The 25,989-nt window shown below is 36.0% G+C and overlaps 1 protein-coding gene across 8 annotated transcripts in view; it reads right to left on the bottom strand.

The window, feature by feature from the left end:
* Positions 1 to 25,989, bottom strand: part of SDCCAG8 (SHH signaling and ciliogenesis regulator SDCCAG8) — a 116,599-nt gene that overhangs the window by 61,475 nt on the left and 29,135 nt on the right. For all 8 annotated transcript variants that reach the window (XM_052806468.1, XM_052806467.1, XM_052806466.1 and 5 more), the window contains exons 11-13: positions 25,690 to 25,824; positions 22,285 to 22,401; positions 9,944 to 10,086 (exon numbers count right to left, since the gene is read on the bottom strand). In XM_052806468.1, the coding sequence (XP_052662428.1) occupies positions 9,944 to 10,086; positions 22,285 to 22,401; positions 25,690 to 25,824 (395 nt within the window). The remainder of the gene's footprint in view (positions 1 to 9,943; positions 10,087 to 22,284; positions 22,402 to 25,689; positions 25,825 to 25,989) is intronic.

A 25,989-nucleotide genomic window follows, 5' to 3' on the forward strand; every position in this document is an offset into this window, starting at 1 on the left:
CCTCTGCCAGGGCTATTCTGGCACTCGCAACCTTTCTGTCATTCAATCCATCTGTCAGAAGTGAACTTTGTTTACCGCAAGCTTCTGCTTTCTTCTTCAAGAAGCAAAGCCCCTCAAGGTCATTGTCAAATGAACTGTCGGTGTGGATTTAAATCCACTTCTGCTAACCAGCAGAAGATGAAGTTCTTTACAGTCCTGTATTTGTGAAGATTGGTTTGGGGTATAGGAGAAATAATACAGGAGCAAAAGAATAGATTTTAATCATCATTTGTTAACTCCAACGGCTAATGTGTTCTTCTTCATATACGTATATCTGTACCTTCTTGCAAAGACTAGCAGAATCTGATAAAGACTTGCAGAGCTGTGCAAAGTGGAAAAGGCTAATAAAAATATTACAAATAAAATAATAAATGAAAGCTTTTGACTCTTATTTTAACACCACGTAACAAAGATATTGACTAAAAATGCAAAGAGAAAATGGGAACAGCCGAATGAGTAAGTTTACAGTAAAACCTTAAAGCGGCCAATACCATTCACTGTAAATTATTTCATCTGCAGCATCTTTTTTTTTTTTAAGTTACCTACTGATGTTTCAAATGCAACACTATTTAAGGAGAAAAAAAAAAAAAAACCAACCCCTGAATATTTTTTCCTGTTTTCAAGCCTTGTAAAGCACACATGCAACTCTGTTAAAATACAGCCTTCCACATTGAGACAAATTTTAAAGATTCTTTGTCAGGGCTGAGACTAAATTCATATTGTCAACAGGATACATTATTTTTAGCAATTCCTGTGCCCATATTTCTTTTCAGAAATACATTCTGATAACCACAAGCTCCTGAATTATTAACTAACCTCCTTGACGGTTTCATTCTTCTAAAATGAGAAATACCTTTCAATTTCACTGCATATCTTGCATATCCTTAAAAAAAAAAGTAAGATTTTTCACCAAGATTAAATACAGTACAAAAAATAAAATACGTATTTTAAGTTTTGTAAGCAATTATAACAAACCACCCATTTTATTACCCTTTTACCAAAAATGAATTTAAAGTAAAGCTTTCTGGGAGGAAATCCAGGAGGTAATCCAATCTCATTAGCAGAAATGCAGTTATACTTATGTTAGGTCTGAATTCGACTCTAATAAAAATTGCACTGACAAATACTGCACAAGTTTAGCTGAATAATAACTTAATAGTGATATATCCCTTATATGGGGATTAGTCCCTGCATTTGCAAGGGAATTTTTTCTGATGCTATGATCTTTTTCCATAGGAAACTACACGCAGGTGAACAAAAGCTCTGGAAATAGAAGAGGAACTCTGAAATAAAAAGAATATGCAGCAGTGTCGCACCTAACTACAGAGAAACTTTTATTACACAGTTTGATTTAAGCCCTGTAGAAGGCAACTGAACGAGGAGAAGCTAATCAAGAACAGTTGCTCCTGTTTCTACAAAAAAAGTAGTCTGATACTCAAACCACCAGGAACACAGGGGCAACCAGCAGTGGCACGCTATTAAGCTTGCCACGCTGCCAGCACAGGCAGGGGAAGGAGGTCAGCCCTGTCAAGTAGCCGACAGAGGAGGCTGTGCTCATCTGCTCGCTCAGGACAAGCATCTACTAGCTCACACTCTGCCCCTGACCAATCACCGGCACAAGGGCACTGAGCAAGGGGGTGAGGAGAGCAGCCAGGCAGCCAAAGCTGGCGTGCTCAGGTGATTTTTTTCTTCCTCCCTCCATCCACCAGCTACCTTCTCCAGAGATGACAACCTACAGGCTGATGCTCTTCAATGTCGAGTTTGATTAAGTCCCCAGCTGAGGACTCTTTGGGTTCTCTGTTGAATTTTTTTCTAGGCAAGAATTTCAGGAGCAGTCTTGCACAGAATAAAAAAAAAATCAAAACCAAACCAACAAGCACTGTGACTGCACAAAATAAACAACTTTGAATATAGTTCTGAAAGCACAAGGCAGCTTTTAAAATTGTTTAAGTTCACAAATACCAAGTGCTGATAGAAAAAGTACATTTTAGCTTATTGTAAAAACAAGCTTTCAGATGTACTTGAGAGAAAAGCCCTAAAACAAGTAAAAAATAAAGATAAAAATCAGAACCATTTTCCCAGTAGCAAATTCAGCTAAAAAATCCAGCAGCATTGAATACACGTGTCTGAAAAATTTTTGTGGTTCAAGAAAATAAATCATTACCCTGTTGTCATTAGTCACACAAATAGAAAACCTAATCTGAATGAGATCAAAGTAAATATTTGATACACATGTATAAACTTATTACTGCTAGTGCTGAATAATAACTGCTCAAAACAAAGACCTTATAAAGATGTTTGTTTTCTACAGCAGTTAGTCTCTTTTGTATTTCATCTGAACTCACTGCTCGCTCCAAAGCGCTTTAAGTATTGTCACTGCTCCTGAACCACACTCTACATGCAGTAGCAATTTGGCTGCCTCAACAACCTGATGCGATGTATAAAAGATGAAATCATTAGAGAAATTTGATGTGACCAGTTGCGGTTTAAGTGCCACGGAGAAAAATTTAGAGGAAGCTAAGACTAAAAACTGAAAATGTATTATTGCCTTTTCCTTGAGAAATTTGTATTGTAGGACAATAAATTAAACTGTCAACCATGTTTAAACTTTTTAAAAATTAAAAAAGGGTGATTTATAGACTTTCATATTCAAAATTAACACACGATTTTTGATTTATTCTTTACTCCTTCACTTGTATTTTCTTTCTTTCCCTTTTAAACTTCATCAATCGCCCTTACCAGTTTGTAACATAAACATGTTTAAATGATTAAATAGAAAGATATTTAATTAATTGTGTATTATCTTGACACAATGTATATCAGCTTCAAAATTGCTACAAGGCACTGCCAGAAGACGACAGAGCCGATTTATTTCAAATCATTCAGTATCAGTCTTCATAAAGCAGCATATGGTCTTATCATGGCAGGTAAAATATTTTACCTTCTATAATAACGCAGAGCAGCTAATTTATCTACATGCTATATAATCAGATAAACAATTTCAGCTGCACTATGAAAACCTGTAGGCAGGGGAGAAATTTATCCCCCACTACTTTATTGATTTTTCCGCCTATACATTCATATAATTGCTAACAATAGAGGTTATTCTTTCTTCCATCCCCTTCTTCAATTACCTTAAAGCTAGACCTTCTTTTCAGTTGTGGAAACATTTGCAGTTTCTACAGCTGCAGGACAAAGAACTGAGACATTTTCACAGAGTTGCTCGGGGGAAAAGGAAAGGGAGAAAAAAAAAAAAAAAAAGCTTTGCAAGATTCTATTGCAAGTAAAGCAGAGTGAATGACAACTTTCAAAGCTACCACAATCATTTACTAATGTGCTGCTATACCAAATAAGTCTAATTTTTTTTGACAGCACCAAATTAGATTTATTGCAGAAACTGCTGCATAAATAGCATATGGCTATGTTATACCACCTATTTCAAATCCCTGTAATGTTTCCTCCCCTCCCTGCTCAAAATGAATAATTGAGCCAAGCTATAAACCTTCTGCAGACGAGAGATATACAAGTTCAAAAAGCAGATGCAGGAGATGTAGATTTCTTTGTTGAGGTTGTCTAAAAAAGTATCACCGATCAAACAAAACTGGGCAGTAATAGGTCAGGTCTCCCTTGCTACACTTCAGGATTTTATTTCCCCCTTTCCTTGATATAATTTTGTTTTCACTTCTCTTTCAAGCTGACAGTCATCAACACGGGGCATGACCTCGTAATCCTCTCGCACATGACTACCTCTTACTTGCACAAGAAATCCTATTGATCTTTACTTCTTACGTGAGTCAAATTATTCATGTGACTCAAGATCAGAAGGCTCGGACCTCCATTCATTCCTCGCAGGCTCTCATTTATGAAGAGGGTGGTGCCTCCTCCAAGCAAAAATAAAACATCAGAAAACTGGCTTCATTCATTGGGGGGGCCCAACCCTGTGGGAAGGTGCCGACCTACAGCTCTCCCCCCTTCAACAGGAGCAAAGTTTTCTTATCGGTCTGCTGGATCAGTCCCCAGACCCACGTGCTTTCGAGTTTCTGTCAATCGCCGAATTCTGCCTGCAATATGCTGCTACGATAAAATGCGAAAACACGCAACCTTCCTACGTGACAGGACCTAGAGCAAAGACCGGTATATTTCTGAGGCAGGAGGGGGCACGACACCCCTGGGCGGGACGTGCCCTCGGCCCAGCAGGCCGCACCGGGAGGGAGCCTGGCGGCCCTCCCGCACCTCCCCTGTGCCCGGACTCCAAAGTTTGCGCGCTTGCCGCACGGAAAAGACGTTGCAAGGTCTTCTCTCCGGCCGACGGGCACACCACTGCACACATCGTGGAAGGCTGCGGCTACCCCCGCCGCTTGCCTCTCGGTGGTCAGTCCTCCCAGCTGCCCTATCCGTTACTGTCTGATTAGCTCTGCGAAGGAGCCCCTCCCCGGCCAGCTTTCCCCGCCATCTGTTCCACACGCGATGGCTGCCGCCCAGCAGCCTCGCGCTGCCCTCCTACCTGGCACCCCGGCTCCCGGCCTTACCCCAAAGTGCTAACACAGGTTCTCGCTGCTGGCAGAGTCAGGATTTCATTACTACTACTTTGACAAGTGCAGGGTTGTTTGTAATTTCTCTTTTATCCTGATTTTGATTGTACAACCACCTCCCACTGATTCAGTTTGCTTCAGTTTTGTTGCTCACAGATTTTACTCTCCACATTAATCTCCCTCTGGCATGTTACTGCATCTGTTCCCTTTTTTATTATTAATTTTCAAATTCCCACCATTTTTGACAAAAAGGAGGTAATCTACACTCTGCTTCTGCCCATTTCATTTTCTTTAATTTGGAAGATAAGTATGAAAGCGTGCCAAAGAAGTTAATTCTCCGTTAACAGTTTATTTTCTGGCATCCCGATGCCTTTGTATATGAAAAACAGATAGAAATAAATGTTGACTGAATCACAACAACATAGTCGCAACCATCCCTAAATTTAATGAAAAGTAAACATATGAAGCAGATTCTAAAAAGTTTATTAGTTATCAGAGTTGTTACATGTTATCACTCCTCTCTGTATTTTAAAATAATGGTTTCGTACAAGATGAGCAGAATATAAAAAAAATTAGAAATCAGTCACAGCTTACACCTCATTTCTGCTTCTCCCCCCTCCCCCCACCCCCCCACCAATTTAAGTGTTATTGGTCCTTTCTTCAGTCAGTCAGTCTGGGAACATAAAATATACCTCAGACTTAATATTAGTAACAGCATTTCTTCGAATGTTACCTCCTTTCCAGCATAGACGATGGACTCTTTCTGACATGCTAAAATTGCTGGAAAAAGCACAACAGTAACTGTGCTGCTAACTAATAGGTACTGCTAGAAAAAAACAATAGATAATAAATACCAAGTACTGTGCAACTCCCTAAAAGGCTATGTGTAACCACCAAGAAGTTAGTTTACATTTTATCATTTAATAGTATAGCTTAAATAGGGAAATCAATGTATGAGGCATGCTGCAATTCTAGGAAGGAACGCTGGTGACGACATACAGCTCAACACCAAAGCTTCAGTGACTAAATAATGCCACCGGAACCCAGAGGTAGAATGATAGATTTATGTGCTTTATTTATTATACATGTAATACAAATTAGTGTTAATGCAGTAGTTGAAACTAGCAAGAAGCATGGATGCACAGTAGGAAGGCTATAGCACTGCTAAAACACACTGTACTCCCCAAATGCCACTTTCTTAGATATGCTGCTTTCTAGAGATCATATCATTTCCAGAAATAAGGGAGAGAATAAATATCACATAATGGGGGGGGGAATAATCAAGAACTACAAAACCCACTGACTCACTGTAATACAAACTCTTATTCTTCAAGAGTGTGACACAGGGATTCAGGGTAGCTTGGTGGGTCATCTGAACCTGGAAGCACGGGTTCTTCTACTGTTTAGTAATTTTTCCCCTTCTACAAGTTGACATTCAATACTGCTTGCAATATTTCATATAACCAAACAAGAATAGTAAAAATTAAACTAAACTAAATCTGCTTCAATTCCACTCAACTATATCTCCCAGCAAATTTTAGATGACATTTCAGTCAAAAATATCTCAAGCCATCTACCTAGCTCCATGCCTGAGAAAATGCATGATGGCATTAGAAGAAGTTCAATTTTGAAATTCAGTGATTCCCTCACTTCTTCAGATTTATTTAACTGCTTTGGCATATGCAAACAGGAACTACATCTGACTGCAGCTAAAACAAATAATAACTTTGTATTTGTTTTGAAACAAAAAGAGGAAAGATTTTTGACCATGTTTCTGTTATGCAAGAATAGTGAAAAATTTTATTAAATTAGGTGACGTGCTAAGATCTGGGCAAGTTGTTAACATCTTGCATCTTTTATGTGATCTTTTCCACTAGCATATTGACATGCTTTTTAATGATTATTCTCTCATGAACTAAGAACAATAGATCTGTATGTTTTCTGCTCTCTGAAGAACAGATTCAGATAAGCTTCATTAGCAAGACCCAACCTTGCCAAAGTAATGGCAATTTAACACTGCCTTCAGAAGTAATTTTGTAAGATTCTCCTACTACGGTAACTCTAATACAAATAACCACAAAGCTGGAAATAGGGTAAGAAAATAAATACTTAAAACAAGCATGGTCAGTCTCATAGCATGGTGACATCTGCAAAGTTACATGACTGACAATCGGAACTACACAGTAAAAGTTCTGTATTTTCCCAGTCATTTGAAGACATACGAATTAGAATTACTAACTAGATTCAATAGCAGGAAATGCATGTTAATAGCAAGGATTTCTAAGCAACATATTGCTCCAGGAAGAAAGGTGACAGGAAAATACAATTTTAAACTCTGTGGCAGTGCTTTAGAATAGCTAATTGTAACCTTTTTCTTGATTTTTAACAAGTACATTTTGTTAACTTAGAAGCTGTTTAGTTGGTAATCAATCAATGGTGTCTGAAAACTAGGATGCAGCAAAGAAGTGGGACTCCTGGATAAGGGTGCAGCTATGCAGAGCACTTTCTTTTTCTCATGAAGACATTGACTGCATGCTCTTTCTTATTTAATCCATTCATATAATATTTACCATCTCATTTTCATACATTAAAATCCACAGTTCTAGTATTTGTTTTATTATACTACTTATTTACAATATCCAAACTTTGAATCAGTGGATTAGTGAAGAACTTTTCTCCTTTGTAGTATACTAATTCATACAAACCAAAGAATTCCTTCTGTATCTCCTCAGCTACCTCTAATTTTTGCCAGAACAACACAGACAGGTCACGCAAGGCAACAGAAAGACTCTCCATAACTGTGTAACAGCAGTACAAGCCTCCCTCAAGTCCAGCGTTGTGAGAAGACTTGGAGTGGACCAGCTGGTCCTCGCCTGAAAAGAGGGGAATCAGCAAGATGAGGCCAAGGCCAGCATACCCAAGAGATGCACTAAATCAGTGCAGTTTCTGCAGCAACCTCCCACAGGCAGGACTCTAGAGCTTAAAACCTGTTTTCCTTGGCAAGTGCCACAGTGAATGAGTCTATAATCCCCATAGGATTGCTATCACCACTACCCTTCAAGTAAGCATTTTCACTGGCACAGCTGCCATTTGAGGTGAAGGGAATAAAGAATGAAAGAAGGCAGACCGTAAGCGAATAAAGTTCATGTGCAACAACTATGGATGTACCAATCCATTAAAAACATACTGAGTTCAAAATGCAAAACTAAGGCCATTAGAGACATGTAACTTTTATACCTTCACTAATACAGAAAACCTGTTCTGGCAGGAAGTGATCTGAGAAGAAGAAAAAGAGTACAGGCTAAGGAAAAGTTTCATTTCAGTAGGGGATCTTTTCCTCTGCGACTCAGGGAAGAGATGACTATGAGAGAACATCTCTAAACCTGCCCTACCAATCTAAGTATGTGGGGACGACAGGTAACAGTTCAGGAGCAACAAATCTCTCATCTCTTTTGCCCCCCTTCTTCACCCATGACAGCAATATCACCTAATGTATTCCTGGAAAGCAGACAGATAAGGAGGACACAAAAACCTACAGAGAACAAAGCATTGTAGAATTTGGGGAATATCAAGAAGAAAGATGTGAACCTATTTCCCATGCTTCAATGTATATGTTTTTCCGACAATTAAATGTCCGTGTAGAAAACATTTCAATACTTATTATCAGAAGCCATAACATGAATGCAAAGTATAAAAAAATAAAATAAAGATTAGGACATTGCAGAAGAGTAGCTGCACTAGGTCAGACAAAGAAGCCATGGCAGTTCAGCATCTGTCTCAAAAAGCGGACGTCTGTGAAATTGTATGAGAACAGGGCCAGCACAGAGCATTACTTGCCTAAAATACTGTTCCCAGGCTCCAATGATTTGCATCTCAGAAAATTCCCAAGTCAGAGACCATAGATTGAAAAGCTACCTGAATCATTTGTATGTTAGGTATCCAGCTTTAAGTGCCTCGCTATGTAAAAGTAGGCAATAGTCCTCATTTTTACAAGTTGAGTATTTTCACGGGGGAAAAAAAAAAAAAAAAATTGGCTAGTCAGATTTCCTCCAAGATATCTGAGCTTTATTGCATATAATCAGCCTTTTGCTAAAAGGAGCGTGGTAAGCCATTTGGTTAACTATCACAACAAATCATTATTAATAAAGTTCTGCTAAATCCAAACTTTAGATATCTTAACAACTCACCCAAAACTTTTTTCAAGTTCATTAACCTCTAGCATATTTTTTCTCTAAATACAGGCTGTTAGAGTGGTACTTTCTTCCATCTGTTAAACAACCGTGCTCTGAATTACACTGAAATGTAGCTGAATAAAACAAATGATTCATTGAATTTAATAGTTTAGATGAGGCTCTATTTTATTTCCATTTACTCAATGGCAGAATTCTCACAAAACCCAAAGAGTACAAGACTTGGATAAATATGCAGAATTCTGTTAAGTGACAAAAATCTGATGGGTTTTTTTCCCCCATGTAAAATTTAAATTACTTAACTTTTTTCCTTAAGGACTGAGTAAAAGTTGCCAGATTTGTTTCTGGATGTTCAGTCTTCCGGGGAGCAGGGCAATGGAACAAAACAAAAACCACACACACAACCAAAATCCTGTGAACAGTCAGACAACAGCATGTTCTGTGGCAAAAGGAAAAATTCCTGCAGTTACCAAGACTCAAGCTGCAATGAGTAATTGGCATGATAACCTTCTGGTGTTTTCCAGAAACATGTAATGAATAGTACAGCAAATGGCATTGGGAGCTATAACCAAGGATGGAATAAGCTCAGGCAAAGTCTCTCGTCACACAGCGTTTGCATTGTACCACATCTCCACTGAGCAAGTGACTTAAACACCCTCCTCATATACTGGAGCTTACCTCCTATTCATAGACAGTAATACTACCTTTTGATTATTTAATCTTCAATGAGGCTTAACACGATTATGTTCATTTATACATTCCTGGTCATTCTGCTGCAGAAACTTCAGGTTATTAATCCAAGAACTCCTATGCTTAAAGGTGCTGCTGAACACTACAGTCTCGAATGACATTTAAAATATCTTTGTCCTACCAAACACAGCAACGACAAAAAGAATGTAGCTGCACTCTCCCCTGCTCTTATTCCTGCCCAAAAGCATGCCACCTCACCACCAGAGCTGAACATTGCCTTTTCTTCACTCTAGTAATTAACTTTCATAAATTATAGTTCATAACTCACTTTGTAGTTCGTAACTCGCTCACTTAAACCTCCACTTCTAACACGACTGAGGGCTGCCCATACAGTCAATTACTGCAAGTATCTATAACAACTGTGGGGAAGCCTGTGGCAAAAAATTAGCAGAATGAAATTGGTACTACAGCATGTAATAGGATAAGGGGTACCTGGTGAGGTGCAGTTGGTGCTCAGATTTACTCAGCAGTTCTGTCAGTTTTAGGCACTCCTCTCTGGCTCCTGTCACATCCTGCTGGGCTTGTTCCAAACGCTGTTTGTTTCCATTCAGCTCTAATCCCAGTTTTTCTATTTTCTTAGAAAATTGTAGAACCAAAGAAAGTATATTTAAGAAATGCATAGAGATACATTTTAAGACAATAAACCTTAATGTGATCAAAGCTCCTGAAAAATAACGCATGCTTTTGTTTTAGAACAAAAGTAGTTTGTTCATAAAAACTGCAAAACAAGCAAATTAAAGTATTTGAAATTACATTCTTATGAAAAGCCAAAATGCATATCATATTTAAAGACATTAATAAACAATCAATGTTATTGTCTTCACACAGCTTAAGAGATACATGCATTCAATCATTTTCCGATTTTCTCATGTGAAGGCTTCCATATTTGTGTCCCAAATTCACTCTGTTAGAAAGCCAGAAAGCAGCAGAACAGCAGCCATCTTCAGAAGCTGCTGGACATACGATAACTCTTGTGGTCATTTATTTTGCTTATCTATTACATAAACAATGACACGTTGGAATTTAGCTTTGTCATATTCATATAATATTATGCAAGAGAATAAAGGTCATTTTGTGATTTTACCATTATTGAAAGTAAGTTATTTATGACTTATAACCGAATCCTAAAAATACCAGCTGCTGTTAATCCTGTCACTTTCTTAACATCATTAGTCCTTATATGACAACTAAACATAGTAAGTAAGTCTTAGTCTGCGAGTCTATTAATTTATTTTACAAACAATGATAAGCAAATTTGCATGACCACCAACTTTGATTCCAGTGAAGCATACTGGACTTACGATCTCCAATTGAATCATACTGTCAACAATTCAAACATTTTTCACAAATATTCTCAGAAGGAATATATTTTGCTCTAAGTCCATATACAACATACAAGTACCTGGAGGAACATGTCTGTAATGTAATACTATACTTTGTCCTAAGGATGCTTTTAAGGAGGCCAGTGGAGTACAGAATAAGCTAACAATGTAATTTTATCATGTAGTAACTATTCTGCACTAACTCCCTACATAAATATTTATTCATCGTTGGGGCTGGAGGGAACTTGCATGTTTTTCAGTCAACTAAACTGTGAAAGGTCATTTGTAGTACAGAATAAAATTGTTCATATACGGAGTTAGTGCTGAATAGCTATTATACTTTAAATTCACACCATAACTTATTTTGTGATAGCTTCCTCATGTAGACAAGCCTCAATATCTTCTTTAGTTAATGAAATTATTCATTCAAACATTCTACAAGAACAAATGAATGTAATGCAGTCCCAATATTTGCACTTGAAGCACCTTTGTAATAATGTTGTCTCTTTTCCTCGCATGAAAATGTTAACCTAAACCACTTACAGTAAGTCATGATGTCGCAGACAAATACAAGTTCTTCATCCAGAAAAAGGTCTCATAATGTGTTTTTTTTAATTTTTAATTTTGCTAATTACTTAACTGTACACTTTTTCCCCCCAAGAGCACTCAACAAAAGTTCATGAAGGAAACATTGATTAGAATTTGAATGTCACCTTGCTTTATCACATAGACCACCTATCAAATTAAATTGGTAATTCCAAATTCAAATACAAAGATAGTGAAACTATCTGCAAAGTTGTTAGTACACTTCCCCTCTAAAGAATGTAACAACCTATTACACTGTCAGAATATTTTAAAACCTGGTGTGCAAAGGTATTCCATTACATATGGTTTACTTATTTCGAGACTTCTGCATATTTTTAAATAGAACAGAAGTCTCAGTGGGTTCTCTACACTCCATTCTTCTTAACAGCAGCAGCTCATCAATGTTATTTCTCCATTCATAGTAAACAGGGACATGGTTCTTCCCTATCTTTAACTTGTAAAGACAGTGAAGTTCTGCAACATTCTTAAAATTTGCTTTAATAATACATCCATTCAGCATAGCTTTAAAAAAACCCAAACTACAAGTTAGTTGAAAAGCATCAACTAAGTATTTGAAAAAGCATAACCACAGCTGAGAACATAAATACACTCTAGATCACTCCTTCAGGGAAAAGTTTCAAGGAACAGATGGGCTTTACACCGTTGCCTCAAGTTAAACAGGCTCAGTCAGGTTTTGACACAGACCCACAGAAGGAAGCAAATTCCAAGTGTAAGAACCTCTGGTGAAAATGTTCTGCTTCCATCAGCCAGATGTTGAACCTGCAAGGTTGAACCCAAGAATACATCCACAGATGTCAGTTGTCATGGAAGTGCAGAGGGAAATTCTCAATGACTCCATGACAGGGTCTTTGAAGATTCACAGGAGTCTTATGATTTCTATAATTTTCTGTAAGTATCGAGAAAGCAAACAGGTTTTGAAGAACAATTTTACTTCCACTACTTTCATCAGTAATTCTAAAATTCAGAACCAGCTCCTTTACACACACACGTACATATGTGCATACAAAGTGCATGTGTGTAGGTGTATATAGATATATAAAAATATATCTTAAAATACCAATATTTAGAGGTACTCACAGCATGAGCTGTATGAAGAGTAGGAATTCTACACAAGAATTCTGGCAATGACCATGCCAGAAAGAGCAGACAACCTCATGAGAAAGGAATGGTTGAAAAATGCCACCCAAGAGAACATACTAACAGCAACTCAGAAACCAGAAGCACCTAATCCAGGTATATTTAGGGATGTCAACTAAATTCTTCATTTTGAAAGACCAGAAAATGTTCATTGAAAAAAATTTGGTAGGAGCCACGCATCATCGTGCTGAAAATAGCCCATACTCTGAATGCTACACGTTACTTTGGTTTAAAATCTCAGATAATAGTTTGAAACATATGAAGCCTCAGAACTTGAGACTTGTTCATACAATAAAAACAAATGCTCTTCTCTCTCCTGCAAACAATAATAGTCTCACAAATACACTCTATCCTGAAATATGTCAAGTCCAGTACATCACTAAGTCATCACAATATAATCAGAATTTAAAATACAGAAAAATTACAGAACCAATGAACCTTCTTCACTGTTCCTGCAGGGAACCTTATCAGGCAGCATCTTTCAAAAACTATTTAGACTCAAACTAGTTTTCATTTTCCTTTTAGTTCCCATTTCTTCTACTGGGAAGCTGCAAGCAGTTCTGTAGCTGCTCTCTGGGCCACAGCGTAATTGTAGGGAGAGAAATGGAAACAAACCACCAACTAAAGTATTTTGCTGACAACTCTGCTTTTCATGCAGCGTTAATTTGATCCCTCAGTGCCTATCACTTGTGATACAGCTTTTTACAACATGATCAGAGAGTATTTCTTCAAGGTACTTAACTTTTCAATGTATGTGAGAGACAAGAGATGGAGCACAGAACTGCAAAAAGACAGATGACAATCTTGCATTTAAGAAAATCTGAAACAGATTTTCAGTATAACAAGGAACAGAATTATCATAATGTATACGTACAACAAGACTACATTAAGGTTGGAACAGGCAACTTCTGGTGCTTAACTCTGCAACTTTAATATTCTTATTACTGCTGCACATTAATTTTAAAAGTACTATTTAATCTGTCTTGCACTGCAGTTGCCTAAACTCGCAGGAATATCAACAGGCACTTTGCCATTGAAAGATGGCAGGCTAAACCTCAGTAAGACAAACATCATTATTAGCAAGCTGAAACACATTAACACCATTCTGCATGCATATTCAATTCCATTACAAGAAAGAAGTTTTACTAAAGAAAAATTAAAGCATTGGTGAGATATCACTGCAGTAAAATTGCATTCTATATCAATTATTCTTTTTTCAGTATTACCACCAACCAACTTTTATATTTTAAGTTTTCCACTTTGAAGCATATAGGACCCTTCTATATTTTTTTCTTAACACTTCAAATAAGTGTTTCATTTCTCATTCATTAGTTTATGATGAGTTTAAAAATTATCTTCTGATTTTCACAATGTATTTTTAGGTGAACACACTGGAGATGCTCATTCAGTGACATAAACGCAACTTACTGGAAAACATAAAAGATGATTTTTCAAACACTGGATCAATCTTCAAATATCCTCTTCATAAATTATCTGAAATTATCTTCACCTAACAATACTTATGTATGTTGTAAAAATGTGCTGTTTAATTAACTAGACATCTCTTTTATCTCTAAAAAATCTGATAAAATGAAATAATAATTTCATTCAAAACAAGCCAAATTAAAGATTAAAATAATTGTTTAATTCTTTTCATACTGATGCTGATTCTATTGTATGCAGAAAAATGCAACTTTAAATTCCAAACTAGCAGATGTTTTTCATAGAATTTTAACTAGCAGCAAACTGACAGAAAAGACAAACGCTCTTTTTTTAAACAAATGAGAATGATTAAGCAGTGATAAAAGAACTCATACTCTGAAGTAAATGCAAAAACAACTTTAGAAGGCTTTTAACAAAATAAAAAATATACTAAAAACAAATGAATTAATAAGTGATTTATGACATTCACTGTTGTACCAGTATGCTCACACATCGGGTAAGAAAATACACAATATAACCTGAAGAATAAATTCTGCACTGACTATACCATTGCACAAATTCTGCAGTAAAATAATTCTGGAGGGGAGAATATTTTTGTGAATTTACAGTACTTTCTTTTTCTTTCGTACTTCATTCTCCACCATTATTAAAAGATTAAAGGGGTGTAAAATAGAACCAAAAATAGAAGAACAACTATGAAGTAATAAAAAGTGAAATGTAATTACTCTGGTGGTTGTTATTTGCAGGTACATCCCCAAAAGGCAATCAACATCTATAAGAAACACATACACTTCAAATTAATACACAGTAAAATTTTACAGGCCCTGATGCTCACATGCTTAGTTTCATCTACCAATGTAGCCCTTCAAATCAATGAGACCAGTGATAGTGCACAGGACTGAAGCTATAATTAAGGTCTTTTTAAGAGATGCCGCCAGCATAGCCGTTCACATACACTTAAATATATATAACAGCGACAGGAAATTTTTGCATTGTCTAACACTGATCTCAATCATGTTGCTTTCTTTACTTATTAATATACTAATTAATCAGGAACAGAACAATCATACCCTACTATAATACTAATCGTATTTTATTATTTATTATTTTTTAATTTAAAAAAACCAACAAAACAAGACTGCTTTTGTACCATGATTTCGAGGTATTTTACTTGGAAGAAAGATGACTATCAGTCCATATGCAGCAGGGGTCACTTGAAGTCATTTCTATCCTAATCCTGATATCAATCAAGCAACTCTAGGTTCTGAGTGGTCTCTAAACCTCAGACCTCCCAGGCACGGCCATCTGACATAGCATATTGCACCTGAAGAACTATCCAACTTTGTAAAGAGAGTTCGGACCATCACGAGGTTAACCCCCGCCACGTCCCAACAATATTTTTCTCCCTTTTGCACTCTATATGAATTACTGCTGCTTCCCATTCAAATCTGAATGAACACACAAAGCAGTTATGAAAACTAAATTTGCTTTTAAAGGGGAAACCTCCTTTCTGGAAGTAGATATATTATAAAGCTGTGAGAATATACAAATAAATAGTAAGAAATACAATGTACACGAGGCTTAAAAGAGTGCACAAAGACCACCTCTTTCGAAGAGGTCAATTCACAAAAAAAAAAAAAAAAAAAAAGATAACTAAATTCTACAAATCATTTAGCCCAAAACAGAAGTCTGAAAACCTTTCATGACATGAAAGGCAACTAATGTGAGCAGAAACACAAGAAGAGAAGTAACCCCAAGAAACACACACTGTTCCTTTGAAAGGTTTTCCCTATGGCTGGCTCACAAACCAATTGACCTCTAAAGACCAGAGGCACAAGCAAAGACATAACCTAGATAAGCAGTGCAGGCTGGAATTTGTTGGATGGCTATTACTCTAGCCTGATCTGGTGGGACTCTTGAACTCCTCAAAGAGAGGTAGTTTTGTGACCACATTGTCACTTGTACTGCGAAGAAATGTAACAGCATCTGGCAGTACTATGGCACCCCATGTACTTCACCAAAAGGCAGAGCCTCAAGACAAGAGCCATTACCTAAGCAAAGGTCAGCAGCCACAAACCCTCTGCTTCCAAAAAGATTGAGAATTAATAGAGACAGGATACCGCAGTTTGCTAGGAAGAGCAGCGGTGCTGGAAGAACTTCCTGGGAATAGCATGGAGAGGGAATGCCCTTAAATGTACACATCTTTAAATCCTGTTGAAGGAAGCTTTCTACCTGCAACTGTTAGCTGGGGCAAGAAAAAAATCATGTTGCTAAGTATATATTTATGAATATACACACAATTTTTTAATTAAGCAATAATCTTAGGTGTCTGTCCTTGTGCAAACTCCCAAAGAGCAACATAGCCCCAGGATACTGTGGATAAATACCGTGGGAAACAGACAAGAGTGAATGACTGTAACATGTTATACAAGGATTTTACCTCATTATTTTCCTGAAAAAATTTGCTTTCAATTTGCCAAAATATTTGAACTGAAATACTATTTCGGGAACAAAACTTCCAAACCCATAGAGATTACTGCAGTCACATCTTAACAGACAACATTCCTGTACTAGAGATTAGCTTAGCAGCCACCAGCAGAGATAGGAAAGTGATTTTGTTCCACAGTGGAACAAGATTTTTTTTTTTTTTTTTTTTTTTTTTCAATGGATTGCACTGGGGCGTGGACAGGGACAGCAGGGAGAATGGGGTCATGCAAAATAGATCATTTGCTTGCTGATACAGGAATTTCAGAAAAGGAGGGATGCATATAGAAAAAAGGAAGGGGAAGATTACTCCTACTTCATTACTGAAAAACAGGAGAGAACAAAACTTACTCCTTTTATCCTTTCAAACACATATTTGAGATTACTGATGTGGGATTGGGTCTTGTTTCCTGGACATCATTAAGGAATAGCTGGAAAGAAAACCTATGCAGTAACAACCGACAAGTGATAGTCAGGGACTTGTACACTCCTTTTCTTCTGATTGTTGGCACAATGACTATTGATAAAGCAAGCATTTTTGTAGTCTAAGAAGAAGAAAAAAACCAACAGAAAACAAGCATTTCTTTAAATATAATGCATATACACACTACACTAAGAGCTATGCAATTCTTTTCCTACCATGAATAATGTTTAATGCACATAAATTATTTTCTTTGTCCATATACTAATGGGGTGACATCACAGTGGATGACAGAACATGGATCAAGGTTACGTGGGCCAACTACACCTATGAACAATAAAATCCTGATTACCAGCTGTGTTGTTCCTCTTAGAAGGCCAGCTGCTTAGGGGAAGCAGACCAGCACAGAAAATGCAGGACAATCAGTACAGAAAATTCTACTACTGGGAATCCCACTCCCAACGATTTTTCTTATGGAAACATGGACAAAGAATTTAACGAAGGCTGCTAATACCATTCATCCTTGAGGAATGGATGGCTGACAGAGGAAAGCGATGCCACAGCAGAGCAGCAGCAGCCATATCATAACTGTAATTAAACATTTCTTTTGTTATATATTGCATCGTTGTAGATCAATGTTTTTCCTCAAAAACTTTGAGACGAGCTAGTAAGTTCAGTTATAAAAAAGAATGATGTTCCTCCTGAACAGGTCAGAAAATTTGTAGGAAAGCAAGGCATAAAATACTATGATTTTACTCTCTCCTTATTTACCCATTTTCAAATTAGTGCGTTGAATGCCCCAAACTGAAAGTGATACATTAAACAGTTCTGTTACAGCAAAGGTTATCACATTTTCTTAATGCTTTCTTGTCCAAAAGCAATTTGGTTTTGCTACTTTTAAGGCCATTATACTCAAGGTCAGACCAGGTAAGAAAATTTGATGCTAAGAGTTTCAAGCTGTCTGCTGGGTTTTGGGTTTTTCCACCCTGCCAAATAGTATTCAAGTATGTTTACTGATTTAACAGACTTTCTTTTCAAAACAGAACTTCCAGAGCATCTTTTTAACTAATGAGGTCACAAAATCTTAGGTATAGAACTGTTACAAGAATACATATAACACACAATCCTAACCCATCTTCATCAGCATTATTAAAATGTGCAAGTTTCAAAACATCTGGTGATATCCTGAATGTCCCAGCTTGTGAAAAATCTAGTATTTTAAAGCCTCACTCATGGAAGCCTGGTATCTACCCATAAAAAGACGTATCAGTGAATCAGTGTCTTCAGAAGGCTGTATTGGTCTTGCATCGGACACTGCAGCATTTCCAGGATATATATCCAAATTCTTGGCCTGCATTATTTCTGATGAAGACAGAGTCAGTAATCTCTCCACTTATAATGTCTAAATTAGGTTACTATAAATCACAGATTTATGACAAATGAGTTAAACATTCCCAAAATACCTTTTGGCAAAATGCTTTTGGACTGCAATTTTGCCAGATTTTTATTTGTCTGCAAAATTGTCAGTCTATAGCGTACAGATATATCATTTAGGTTCTGTCATACTACACAAAAATGCTTTGATGTGTAGCTCTTTCCATTTCTATAGGTTGTGTGTATCTGTGACACTCCAACTTCCTTTTATTTGAGCTCATGAGCTTCCATACAGGCAACTCTTAAAAATTTGTGGGTTTTGGTATAATATTTCTGGAGCTTTTCATTCTGTCACCTACAAGGTAGGAAACAGAATTCTGTAATGCCCTGCTTCAAATGACATTTGCTCAATTTTAAAGACAGTATTAAAAAAATGGCTTTTTACAGGTTATGTTTACTGGCTTGGATTTATTTCTACACAAAGTATTTATCTGATTCCTCAAAACATGGTAAAATAAATTTAAAAGCTTCAGTTAGTTTCTGAAGTTGGATTTAACATGTCCTGTTACTTTATTACAAGGAGACCACAACTCCCAGTGGTGCAATGCTACTGGTAAGAACTATCTAATAAGGATGATGCCCAAATTGGCTGGGACTGCATAAATCAATACTACAAAACTGTTTTCACTTCTACATGCTGAAGCTTGCAAGATTTTATAAGCCAAATAAAAATGATTTACAGACAAACAGAAAGCAAATGATTAACAGTGTGCTTCATTTTTATTTTTATAATGCAGAGCAGAAAAGAGCAAGCAATGCTAATCTGAGGAAATGATTTCATAGTGTGTCAGAAGTATGATTTCTATTAGAAATGCACAAATTATGCCATGCAGTGCTTCCAAATTCACAGAAAAAGTATTATAAAAGTGAAGTCCTGCTGTGTTAAATATGCCACAAAATTTTTATTCTGATAATAGCTATTTAGGTTAGGGCGTGACTTTTCTCTGATATAGCTGTGCTAGTACAACCCCTAGTGTGGACACAGTTTACTGCCATGAAGGCATTATACTCGTGTAACTTACAAAGCTTGTTCCTAAGAAGGAAAAGTATTAAGTAAGGCACTGTTACTTCTGCACAGCTACATCCACAATGGGAGGGCTGAGAGAGAAAAAGAGCGGGCAGTAGGTTATGCTACTTTACAACATACTGGGCCAGACGAACAGATGCAGTTTTTGTGTAGAGAAACTGTGTGGTATATGTCTTCCCCTGCCCCCCTGCCACAATCTTAATGTTAATCAGGATCATGATGGATGACATTACAAAATACTTATTCAATTTAAATAGTAACATTGCTCATTGCTTCTTCATTTTTATTTTAAGAAATATTCATGTCAAATATTAACAACAGGTAGTCATACCAAGGTGCCAATGTTTGTTATTAGTCCTAACTGAGTAATAAAGATAGGAAAAGACATACTAGAATAAAAGAGAATAAAACCAAAGATATATACTCCCTTTAATTCTCCTAAAAGACACAAATGTAGTTTTGAAGTACTTTATAAATATCAGTGTATGATAAATACATATCTGCATTTACTGACATATAAGTATACGTATCTGATGACCCTAAATTGTACATATGGGGATTTCTGCCTATTCTGACACACCTGAATAACTTTAATCCCTTTTTAAAAGTCACCACATATAAACTAAAATACATCTTCAAAACTAAAATTTATCCACAGCACAATTAAAAATACAATCATATGTCAAGAAACAGTAAACTCACTTTCAATATATCAAAAGGCAATCTGAAAAACATTTCTTTGCTTTTAAAACAGAAAAATGCACCATTTAATATAGAATAGCATGAAAATACTGATACATTATTGTTTCTCTACTCTTAAAAAAGAATTATGTATTTATTATGAACAGATGGTGGCCAAGGAAGGTATCAACTCTGTCTCTTAGCCAGAAGGTCAGGTCATGGCTGAGAGACCAAAGAACAATTACTGTTTGTTATTCAGTGCCATATAAGATGAAACATTTTAGGTTTTTCTTTCAATAAAAAGATAGATGTGATTGAACTGTTTTCATTTCATTTAAATGAAATAATTTGCGATTACTTATTAACATTTGTTAAAATTTGATTTAAAACAAACAGTAAAACAAACAAACAAAAAACCCCAAAACGTACACACAATCATTTTGGTGACCTTTTAACATGTTAAATATTAGGACCTATACAGAACTTTATTACTAGCACCACAGCTATAAAACAGCTGCTAGATGCTGAGCCTGAGAATTTCAAAATAGTTTGTTTTCCTTTTTTTGAGGAACCAACAATCATATTTGAACAATATAAGTACTTTACGTAATTACTGAATTACTCTAATAATCTTTGCTGATAGGAACTCCCCCTCCTATCACTTTCCTTTAATTATATTGAACTATAAATCACCACATTTTGGTGTATTCATTCCCACACTGAATAAAATACCAGTATGTCGATACACGAGGTTAAAATATTTTGTTAAATTTTGCAATTTGTTCAAAAGGCAATCCTGAAGCAAGTTGGAGAACAGGATTTAAAATCCAAGATACTTCTTCAAATATCTTATTAAACACATCCTGTTTTATTTGTATGCCAAGATTATGCCAACTCTCTTATCTGTGATATCTGTCAAGACACAGACGACAAGCCTGTTTTTTGTTTTTCAAAGTGTCCTTAGGCCTAAAGGATGCAGGAGTAAAAAAAAAAAAAAAAAAAAAAAAAAAAAAAGCCAACCCTGAAAACAAACTGCTTTAAGGCCCCTGGTTTTTTGTGCTGGATGATTTTCTATACATATTGAGGAGTTACTTTATCTAATAAGCTTCTCTTTTGGATTTTACATATCTTTTGATTATAATTTGAATTAATATTGCTTCCAGCCGAAGCTCATACTTTATTAAGTTAATAAACTTACTGTCCTACATGAAAATTTTGGGAAACTGGTAAATAAAAATATGATTTTAGAAATACTGCATTTTTCCCTACATATATTCTTACACAGGGACCAATTTGTTCACTTATTTAAAAAAAAAAGAATGGTTTAAAACCTGTTGGATAGGCTGCTCTAATAACAAAAATGTATATTAAAAAAAAAAGATCCTCATGTGCATCTTATACATGTGTATTCAGAAGACATCCACTCTCATGTGCAAATCACAACTTATAAAGGAATAGCTGGAAGTTTGAATACCTAGAGAAAAAACGGATAGAACCTCAACAAAAGGGCACTTCAAAAGATGCAGATTACACCTGTTCGAGCTGCTTGCCAAGTATGTTGCAGGTTACTCTAATAATCTTTCTTACTGCACGGGATGTTTTCTCACAGACCACCTGTAAGGCATATACTGGTTTTTGTATTATTATAAAACACAGTTTTAAGATAATCAACAACTAATGCCTAGTGGAATTTTTATATAGTTATTTTTTCTAGAAGGATATTTTTGGTTTGGTTTGGTTTTTTTAAAACTTTTCTATGAATCCCAGCATTCATTAACCTTGAATCTTAAAAAAAAAAAAAAAAGGAAGATATATGATTTTCATTTCTGGTATCGTTAGGTTATACTTAGTCTTTAATGTTTTGTCAGGCTGCATGTATGCATAATTATATGTGGATTTACTTGTGAGAAAAAGTGTATAAATATATGTATACAGTACATACAATTTAAGTACGTTGTATGAATACATATGATAGAGTAATTCTATATGAAAGCATGGGATGAGTATTATCTAAAATTGAACATACTAGGGCTGAAAACAAGAATAAGATAACCAAGAGGTATTTATTTAATAGTAACAGCTGGCTTGTTGCCATTAATTTAGAAACCATTTAACAGTAATAAATGACCACTATTAGAAAAACTAATCATTCCAGCTTCCGAAATAACCCTACTTAGGCTTCTAATAACTGCAAAGTTATAGCAGTATTATCTCTTACCTGGTCCTTAATTTCAAGCTCCCTTATAGTTTTTGTTCTGTACTCTCTGAGCTCCTTTTCTGCCTCATCCTTCTTCATTTTGGTTTGATTCAACTGATAGCGCATTTCTCCACACACCTGTTAGATTATACAGACAACATGATCTGTAGCTTGAAGAATCCATAGCCCAGGGTTTGCAATTAGATCTTTTGGTGCCCTCTAGAGGTCATTTAAATGTAACATATTTTAATTTACAGATATTTTAAGACTACATATGGTAAATGTTTTTATATAAAAAGGTGGATCTGAATTCTCTATATAGTCATTAACTTTGAAATATGCAGTGCCTTCTAGATTCCATTATATTTGGATCAAGATTTTTCTAAGTATAAATATTTATGTTGTAAATATATGTGCTACTAAATACAGTTAAACTACAGTTGCTGGTTTTATATTCTTCTCCCATTCTCTCCAAAATCCCAAGAAAGTCTATGTCAACACTTTCAAAACCTAGAAGGATCTATCACACTCGTATATAAGGGCATAGTTTCTTATCTTGCCCATTTTCCACTGTTAAGAAAGAAAATGTTTAGATGTTAATACAGTAATTTTCAAAGTTAGATCAGAGCATAATAGACTTACTGCAAAATGAAAATAAATTCTTTAAAAACAATGTCTAATTCAAATATATGCATGGGCCAGAAGAAAGGGATTAAAGCAACATTTAAAGAAATCTAGTATCACTTCCACAAAGGCAACAATTATTCTCTGCTGTTGGGATGTTCATTATGTTACTTCCTCATTCCTTTCCACCTTAAGACAGCTCAACTTCAAAGGGTCTGGGGAGGGGTTAGGGGCAAGAAAGAAAAAAAACCCACACCAATCCCTTCCACATAACTTTCACTACTGCTGTGCAGGGATGTCATTCTCCCATTTCCATATCTAAGACTTTTAAAGGATTCTATTTGATCTTATCTGTTGGGAATGGAGAAGGATGGTGGACAAGCTGTCCCCTTTTTGTCCTTATCCTGTGCAATCACCTCCAATTTGTGTCTGTTCATTTCACCTTAATTAACCAAACATAAATACATGCACATTCCCTAACAAGAACACAAATGTGTTTACTCACAGCTACTCTTAGAGAAGAATTTTCTTTCCAACTCACTCTGCCTCCCTGCGCCCCACTTACATTCTTTCACTTGCTTCCTATATGTACGCACTTTTAATTTGCAACTACAATCCTCTGTGCTTCTCAGCAATCTCCTCACACGCACTCTACAACCCAAATTAATTTCTATTTTTCAGTCTCATACCTCTTCTCATTTTCACTTTTTTTTTTTCTTCTTCTTAAAAAAAAGGTAGGGTAAAAGTAAATATGCATACTGCAATCAAATCACCTTAGGAAAAAAACAAAACCAACTGTCATAAGTTTAAGAAGCAGTGTCACCTATTAATTCAAAAGACAGCTTGTGAATTTAGCCCTGTTGCAAATAATGCAAGGTAAAAAATGCTCTGACGAATGGCAAAGTTCTAAAGTATTTTTTTTTTAATACTGAAATATCATATGCAACTAAAAAATCCTAAGATGCAACTGCATAGATTGCCAACTCTGCCTTTCTACCTCCTCCTTACTTTATATGAAGGATGTAACAAAGTGCACTATGTCACTTCCTAGAAGCAAAATTAAAAAAAAAAAAAAATACAGCCATCCTTGCCTTCAGCTCCCCCATACATCATACAAAGTGAATAACGCAGAAGAATCAGCAGATGGTGCTGTCCTAATAATGGATTTTTCAGTCTCCTCATAGTTCAAAATGAAGGAAAAAGATTCTCACTCCAAACTTTTTTCTTCTGGTGCATGCAGAAGAAAATATTTCACATAAAACTCAAAAGGAAAAATGTTGTTATTTGCTGTTGTTAATAATGGCAAACCGAGTTTGGAAATGAGGGGTCAGATTCACAAACAGACATAGATGTCACTTACATAGCCAATGAAAAATGTCAGGGTCATGCACATAGTCCTGACAGCTCAATGGTCAGGACGTTCCTCCAGGATGTTCGAGACTCCTCAATTCAGAACAGGGACACAAATGCAGTTTTCCAGTCTCTCAGGACAGTGCAATGAAAACACAGCCTAGACTACTGCAAGGTGGCCACCTATTCAACTTTGTATTGATTAACATTAACTGAAGTAGAGACTGGAACCACAGTGTCACTCTCCTGAGAGATTGCTTCAGATCAGTAGGCTATAAAATTGTTCTTTCCAGACCAATGGATATTTATACCTACTACCTCTTTCCCCACCTCCCTACCCCTGTAAGCGGTGCTAGTCATCTGTGAACCCAGTCTGAAAAACCAAAGGTGTGTTTCAGAAATGGTAAACCAAGCCATTCTGACATTCTTAAAATGCTCCCTCATTTGTTCTTCAGCTGTAATTGAATTAAATTTTTTAGTAAGTTTGGATGACTTTTTCCTGTCAATTTTCTGCAATACTTTCATCTATTTCTACCAGCAGGGGCAGCAGAGGAAGACAGGAACTGTTGAAAACTTCTCCAGAAGTCTCTAGCAGCCTAAAGAATTAATTGCTCCCCAAAACCTTGTAATTAACAACTGAGAAGGTAGGATTGGCCCTAGGATTATTGGTAAGGTATACAGGCATTTCAAGAGGTTGTAACAAATTTGAATTCTCAGATTGTCTATTCTATAGAAATTTAGCATCCTCTCATCTTCATGAAGTTGAAGTTAAGAAATAACAAGTGAATGATGAAAACTAAGCTAATAAAAATAATCACTTTAACAATGTGTCATCTCCCAGCATAAATTTTGGATGGCAATTGTTTTTTCTTTCTCGTGTTATGACCCAAATTAAGGCTCTAATAGATTGAGAAATGTGCAAAATAAAGCACCCAGAAGCAATACACATACATAGATAGATGTTATGCTGTAATTCTTAACTAGAAGAAAGATCTCTTTGTAAAAGGCATACCATCAATATTAATGAATAAAGCAGTACACCACATACAAATTCTACAGGAAAGTACTTGAAAACCAGTGATTTGATACAGCTCCATTTATTTTAGCACCGCATGTCCCAGAGGTAGCAATTACAAGACAGGGCTGAATACTATGTTGTCTCACTCATATAAAATGCAATTTTTAATGAAACACTGGATTGCAGTTTTAAATAGTCTGCATATTCTGCAAGGTAGAAAGGTTAGCTTTTGCATCACAAGGTGACTTGGCAGACTGAAAAAGTTATCTTTTTACTTGTAAAACTGTGCCTCTGGGATATTCAGATGAAGTTTACATTTATCACACGTTCTTTACCAATACAGAAGAAAATGCAGAACAAAAAAAAGTCTCATCTTTCAGGTCACGATGATAAGGAATACCAAGCTCAATACTCATTTATATAAATGTGCTTACCTTATTCATCTCCATTTCATGAGATGCAAGCTGATGTTGTGATTCTTCTAACTGGTTAACTAGAGAGTTCTTTTCCCTTGTAATTCTCTCTACCTGAGCCTCCAACATGGCCACATTCTCAGACATGGACATCACCTGCAAAAAGCCCGAGAACATTGTAATGATGCAATTTGACCAACCACAGATCTAAATCTTGTGGGACTTTCTCCTTGAAAGCAACTGCATGTAGCCAAAATACATAGCATTAAAAATATAATAAAAAATATATATACAATAAAATATAATAAAAATATAAATTAA

This window comes from Harpia harpyja, chromosome 13 (genome assembly GCF_026419915.1).
Source record: "Harpia harpyja isolate bHarHar1 chromosome 13, bHarHar1 primary haplotype, whole genome shotgun sequence".
Taxonomy (NCBI): domain Eukaryota; kingdom Metazoa; phylum Chordata; class Aves; order Accipitriformes; family Accipitridae; genus Harpia; species Harpia harpyja.